This window comes from Brassica oleracea, chromosome C2 (assembly GCF_000695525.1).
Source record: "Brassica oleracea var. oleracea cultivar TO1000 chromosome C2, BOL, whole genome shotgun sequence".
Lineage (NCBI taxonomy): Eukaryota > Viridiplantae > Streptophyta > Magnoliopsida > Brassicales > Brassicaceae > Brassica > Brassica oleracea.
Window position 1 is genome coordinate 39,930,959 of NC_027749.1, and position 7,715 is coordinate 39,938,673.

Consider the following 7,715-nt stretch of genomic DNA (forward strand, 5'->3'; position numbering starts at 1 on the left):
CAACCAATTCATCTATTAGATGCTTTGATTTTCGCATGTCTGATACCATTTTGTATATACATTATCAATAACAATTAATAGCATTTATATTCATAGTATCAATAACTATGTTTACAAATAAATAAATAATTATACCAGCTTTAAATATCGGACGGTTTGAATAAAAATATCAAATAATTTAGATAATTTTAAATTTATGGATAAAAATATTCGGGTAATTTTGTTAATAAATAGTATTTTTAGTATATTTAACTATTTAAAAATTAAGTATAATTAATATTTGTGGGTATATAATTCCATTTTAAAATTTTGGATACCTATTTGGTTAGCGGTTTGGTTCCGTTCAATTCAATTTTTTGGTTCCAGAGATATATGATTCACTTGATTATTTATGAATTAGGTTTACATTTGGTTTTAGTTTTTTAGTTCTGGATAAATGTGTCTAAACCTATACAATATCTTATACATAAATTAGGGGTGGTCGTTCGAGTACTCATTCCGATTTGGTTAGGATCTAATTCGGATTTTGGGTTTTCGGAGTTTAATATTTTAGCCTCATTCAGATATTTTTAAATTTTAGTTCTGGTTCGAATAACCCATTGAAATTATTTTAAAAATCTTAAAGTTCATATATTAAATAATATTGATAACTAAATTGTATATTGATATGTTTGTTGCTTTCTACGAGCAAAACACATACCTATTTCATTTAACTACTTTTTACATTTAACTGATTTTATGAATGTGGAACGGGTGATATTTTTTTTTTTGTTCAACCAGGAACGGGGTGATATTCATTTTAAGCTATATATAAAAAATATACCGAAAAAACAAAACAAACAATATATCCGCGCTTTGTAGCGCGGATCAAGATATAGTTTATAGATAAAATACCAAAAAGCCCCAATTAATCATGTATTGTTTTTATTAGTTGTTAATGGGGTGATCAACGGTTATAAGTCTAGTGACGTGGCATATATAGTGAGCGCAGTAACATGACTGATGTACTCTATATAGTACATGACATCCACAACTTTCTTTTAAAATTGTTCTTGACTAAAAATCTAAAAAATAATTGTTCGAGTCAACCTTAATTTTTTTTTTTGGAAGTCAACACTAATTATTTTTTCTCGACTTTATTATTGCAAAATTTTATAATGGGGTTATTAGTTGGAATCACCAAGTGATTTTGATACATCTATATGATTAGCTTCTTTTTATAACTATAGAAGTTCTGGGCATTAAACACATAATCTCTCACATGCCGGAAATTAATCTTTGAAATTAAAAAATTTCATACTAAAAGTAGTTTAAATTCAGTGTACAAGAGAATGAATCGAACCTCCTTGCATTACCATTAACCACCGATACTTTGGTATTAGTGTTTTTTTTCTTTCTCTTTCTTGATGAAAATTGTTGGGCTTAATTTTAGTTTATGTATTCTTCGCTGAACCTAAAGATAGGTCCAAATCATTCATAATTCTTTTTCAGTAAGCCCATCCGTTTACCATAGGCAATACGCATGCTCTATGCTAGTCAAACATCTGAAATGATTTTTTTTTTTGAGAAATTCTATAGCCTGATTCGGACGGATTCGGGAGAACCGCACTTATTGCTACAGAGTGGACTGACTATCACACTGTCTGATCCGAGTTTGGAATATCTTTCGATTAATGTCAGATGTGAGCCGATCATCTGTTACGATCTACTATGTAAACCAGACTGACCAAGTGATGATAATTTAGTTTCTAAGGAGAATCGAATCTAAAACTGACGTGGATACAGACCCAAAAAAATTGTCACTATGAAATGATTTGAATATTGAATGATTGATGAGCATTACAAGAAGTTAATGATTTTGGGTGGTCAGAAAATTCACATGTAGGTCTCATTGATTTTTGTTTCCAAAATACCAGTTAAAACTTAAAACTAGGATCATTTAATATATATTTATATATATGGGTTTATTGGTGGAATAACAAAAAAAAAGGAAAATAAGATTTTTAGAAAGAGGGGAAGAGAGAGATAGGAATAGAAAAGAAGAAAGAGCTTGGGATTTTAGTAAGATAGCGAATTATATTTTTTTTGGTGTTATTGAACCCAAATTCCCTATATATATATTTCAGTTTGGGTGATGTAGTATTTAAAAAAAAATAGTTGTCAAACTAAAACTGATTTCTTGTTCATAAGTTTGATATGGTTTCGGTTTTCGATCAGGTTTAGGATTCAGTCACATATATCGTTTTTAATGGTATGTAATGTTTTAAAACTATATATTAAGTTTGGCTTAAAATTATCGGATATATAATAACTTAAGTCAGTTTTCTGGCCGATTCATGTCAAATCATAATTAAGACCATGAATTTGAATCTTTTGTATTTGTAAAACATTTTGGACTAAAATTATAAAAGCAGATTGATTATACCTAAAAATTCAATAACAAAAGACTTTTGGTGTTTTTGGATCATTAGTTAAGTATATCTAGGATGTTAGAAGACATTTATAAAATACTATAATTAGACATTTTGTCCAGATGAATATATTCATGGATTTTTTTATCAAATAATATTCATGGTTTAGACCATGAATTGGATCTTGTTTAGACATTTGTAAAATAATATAATCAATATTAGATTTTAAACTTTTATTATAATATTTTAAAATAAAATGAAATTTTCGTTTAAAAAAAATTCATTCCAAATGTTTGAATCAATACACATACACATCCTTAGATACTGGTGGTGATAATAATAAATGCTGATATGTGGCACTATATTTCCGACCTAACCCAAACTGGTCCGACACGGAGTTTGGATTGATCCGACTTTATTACCTCTTCTACAGATTATTTTTCTTCTTTAACACACACATACCACAATCGTAATAATAACATTAAATAAATATCACTAAATTTTACTGTACCGGAAAAGAAGATTCCGGTTTATGGTTTGTGTTGACGAGAGGGATGAACAACAGTGAGTTCCTGTACATAATCCGGAAAAATCACACTGAAAATAAAAATAAAATACATAGAAAAATAAAGATATCTTCAGAATATCATTCATACCTCTGAGTAGCGTACATTGTCATGGTGTTTATACGATGTTTTTACAATCGTCTCCCATTTAATAGACTTTTGATCCATCATCTTCCTCAAACCGGTGTCTTGACCGGATAGAAGGACGGGTAATTGACCAGGGACGACGGTGCTGACTGTCGAACTTCTCGGAAGTGTACGGCAAAGCCAGGACTCTGAAGGAGTTTTAGGCAACGGAGGTTGAGAAACAGAGATATTCCCTGACCTGTTTTTGTTTCTGTTCCTCATTCTCTTTACCCCCTCCGAAAGAAACCTCGTATCTTGTCTCTTGATCTGAGTACTCGATGTCCTTTGCAACCTCGAAGTTGTGGAAAGCTTTTCTGAAAATCTTGGTATTGGACAGGTTTCTTGAGACTTGCTCATAGCCTTGTTTGATCTCACGATTATTGTTGATGATGCTGGTTTGGTTTTATAAACAGAATCTTGTGTTTTAGGGTTTATGATTTTGCTACAACTTACCGCAACATTCTGACAAGTTTTGATCCGAAAAAGAACCGGATTAAGAACATCCAGTGAGTTCTTGGAACATAACTGTGGCAAGAACCCAAACATAGCCTTCTTGGCCTCACTTGAGTGGACTGCTTCTTCAACATGATCATGACCATAATCATCATTGTTTAAATCTTGATTTATGGCCATGGAGACTCTCTGTAGAGCAATGATCCGTTTCTTTTTCTTTTTCTTCATCATCTTCTCTTCTTGGTCTCTAAAAGATCCTTTCTTCTGTTTCAAGGCAATCGCTTTAGCAGCTGGTAAAAATCTCGCCATGATGAGGTCACGATATTCAAGATTGACGTCATCTTTTGATACACTGCTTGGCCTGCCTCCATTGTTCTCGAACTCATCACTTACTCCGTTTGTACTACAGTTAACAGAGAAGCTTGCGGTTGAAGAAACCATATCCAATGCTTTGATTAGGTCTGATTCTTGGAGTAGTGTATGATGATCCTTTGGCTTTCCAAGTGGAACTAAAGATGGTTCCATTACATGATCGAAGCTCTTGTCATCTTGTAATAACCGAACCATAGTTCCATGCTCAGTTTCTTGACATGAATCTTTGACTTTTCTCCTCCTGGTCGTCGTTGTCTTCTTCTTGGTGTTCTCCGAGTCGATTGGATTCTCTAGTTTCGTTGGAATTCGTCTCACGGATAGAAACGGAGCATCAAGATTCGGTTTCTTCTCCTCCATTGTTTCTTCAGACAAAAAAATCCTTACATACCTCTGAAGCATCAAGAATGTGTAATATAAAAGAAAAAGAAGCAAGAGAGTTATTGATGTCTTCTGCTCTACTATATATTGTCATTTATATAAACTTGAAGCTCTACATGGGCCTACAAAAGGCGATAATGAAGGCTGTAGTTCCGGGGATGAGGGGACTCAAGACTCAAGAGTAGTCAAATTCATAAAAATCATAAGTGACTACTTGATGGTGACACTTTGTGGAGAGGTAAAATATTATCGGTATAATTATATGTAACAAGAAATAGTAGCAAAGGATGATACTACATTTAATCATAATTTTGGATGAGGAAATAATAAAAAGGTAAACAAAAGTTTAGCTACATATACTTTAATGAATGTTTTGATACAAAAACAAAAATAAATTAATTATATGTATATCCTTTTAACTTCTTTACAAGAAAATCTAGAAAAACAAAAATGGCTTACAAATTTTTTTTCCCGATTTCATTAAATTTATTACCAGGATTGATAGTGATATTTTGTATCGTCAAACTCTATCATACTAGCTTAAAATCCTCGCAATTACGCGGGATATTATTATTTATTTATATTTATTTACGTATTATGTATATAATTAAATTATAGTAAAGACATAAATCAAAACAATACATCTTGTAAATAAATCAAAACAATCATTTTATTTATTTTATATGGTATATAAATAAATTTCAATGACATGGACATAGATATACAATATATTATATTTTGAGAATTTATATTCATATGATAAACACAAAATTTCTAATCTGCGATTTTCTTAATGCAAATTTCAAAATTAAAATATTAAGGTTTCAATACTTTTTCAATACAAATTTAGAAATTATCATATTTAAGTATTATTCTATGTTGTATAGTTTAATTTAAAACTATATTATTATATAATATGAATGTCTAGTAAATGAAACTTTATATTCATACGATTTATGATCATTTGTATCTTGTTATTACCAAAAAAAGTTAAACCATTGATCACAAATTTTCAATGTGAGACATTTAACGTTTTAAATAATTCATAGCCGTTTTAAAAATTCAAAATATAACATATATATATGGTTAATGTAGTTGTTTAATATCTTTTATTAATATAAAATTAAACAAACAAGAGCTAAGATACAAAACTTATTATCAAATATTTATTATTCATAATCATTAATTGTCATATATATGTTAATCATATTAGACAATTCCGTAACTTTTATTTAAGAAAAAAGTGTGAGAATATTCTTTTGTACGCTATTTATCAATTTAATAGTTAGTTTAATAAAAAGTATAATATAAGTTAAGGTTAACCAATCTATTTCTCTGAAAATTCTGAATTTTATTCTCATTCATGATGATATGTGGGTACAAAATAATGTTGTAATGTTTTTTAATTAATATATAAGGGATCGGGTCCGATTGATAATTTTGGTCGTACAGATTTTATACAAATTGATCATTACAAAACCCATAGTGATTATCATTCTCACATTAAATTTAATTCGTAGCTTGATAGATTTCAATTATTCAAAAATAAAAACTATTAGTACTTCTTTGGAAAGAGTAGTGACATTCTTCGATATGATGAATTCAACTTTTGTTGTTGGGTTATTATGTGGCTATGATTTTCTTGAACAGCTCCACTGACGAATATCAATGTTATCTTTACCGAATGTTTAGAATATGACACTACTGTATTAGTGTTAGTTAACTTCTTACTAATCGAAGTTTGAAAACGACACCATATTCCAAAACAAACCGTTTTGTCGTTGTTGTCCGTAACGTTATAATCTGTTTGACCGTGAGTGTGAGTTGTGATTTTCTTAAGACGTTCTTCCATTGGGAAAAACAAAATAAATGAAGGTTTTGGTTTGTTTATTGCATCCGTTACCTGCATAGTTGTTCGCAGGTACGACCTAAAGGCTAAAGGATAAACCACCAAAATCATTGATTAAGGCAATATATAATCAAAAGTGGCACTTTTGAGCTTATTTTTATTAATATTTATAGATAAATAAAATTGATATTTTTTTAGTTTAGAATTATATTTGTTGGATATTTTTAGCGGAAAAAAGTTTGTGGTACGCAAAGTTTAATATAATATGGTAGAACCCATCTAATGTATAAAAATGTGTCTACAACTACACCATGTTTATGTTAGTATATGCCACATATACAAAGTAAATGATTATATGGTGGCAACATCACATTCGGTTGTAATTGATTTTAAGCTAAGTTAATGAGGTCAATCCGTAATATATTAAAATTACATCCGATTTACTAAATTTGACCTGACCCGATTCTTTTACCCGACCCGTGTCGACTTAAGTATCTTGTTTGGATCCCCAATTCGTAAATTAGGGTTCATAACCAAAAAATTGATTTCAAAGAGATGCAATATAGAGTAGTTTTCTTTAATATTTTTATCTTCTCCGCCATTCTTAAACCTCGTGGAACAGAGTACGTGAGTCAATCTTCTAAAAAAAATACTTTTTTTTTTCATATTCTGCAACTTTTGTATGTGAAGAAGCGTAAGAACAAGTGGGTGTGCAAACTCAAAGCTGGGGTTATTATGCAAATCAACGAGAAAAACATTATTTTCTCAGAAGTTGGACCAAGTTCTTGACAATGAGAATTTGACATTTCACTTGGCTCAGATATCTCTTTTTTTTTTTGCTGACCAATGGAAAAGCGTTATGTGAAGGCTCCTTCTCTCTTTCTCGCTAGACTTTCTAACTCTTAATGTACATAACATACATTTGGCTTTGTTCCAATACTGATACGCCCTAAATCGGGAAGGATCACTTTAGCTGGGTGTTGGATATGATCCGAGAAGGCAAACAACACTTCTGGAACTGATATGGATTGAAAGGATCGTCAAGAGATGCGGAATGACTCTTGATATACCCACGATCTAAGGCTAACCACCCAAGAATGAATGAATGTGTTGGCTAACCACCAAACAACACACAAAGATGAATTGGCTGACCACCAAATCAACAAGCCGGTTCACACCAATGAACTAGCTAAAGAACTTTCTCTCTCACTCAGAGAAAAGAAGAAAACAAAAATAAACTCAAACTTAGACTGATTTTATTATGAGAAGTGTTTACATATTTATACTACTTTAGGAATAGAAAAAGACTTAAGAATGTATTAAAGACAAACTTAGTAAATTGAATCTAGATGAGAAATTTAAAGACAATGTATTAAAACTCTTGGATCTCAGATCTGGTCAAAGAGACTCTTCGGCTAACGTCCAGGTTCGTCTGAACCAAGTAGTTCATTCGCGGTAAGGATCAAGATGTGAGCTGGACGATCCATACGGCCCAAATTCGCGAGAACTGAAGGTCTCCTGATTTGCAAATTGCATAACTCCCACATCTGAACTCCGTTT

The 7,715-nt window shown here is 31.0% G+C and overlaps 1 protein-coding gene and 1 pseudogene across 1 annotated transcript; both read right to left on the reverse strand.

Annotated features, from left to right (window-relative positions):
• LOC106327431 overlaps positions 1-7,715 on the reverse strand; it is a 67,995-nt pseudogene that overhangs the window by 17,546 nt on the left and 42,734 nt on the right.
• On the reverse strand, positions 2,703-4,367 carry LOC106327432. Its single transcript, XM_013765584.1, has 2 exons — positions 3,068-4,367; positions 2,703-2,983 (listed from the first exon to the last, which is right to left on the reverse strand). Exons 1-2 carry the CDS (start codon positions 4,325-4,327, stop codon positions 2,942-2,944), a joined length of 1,302 nt encoding a protein of 433 aa, XP_013621038.1. The 5' UTR covers positions 4,328-4,367; the 3' UTR covers positions 2,703-2,941.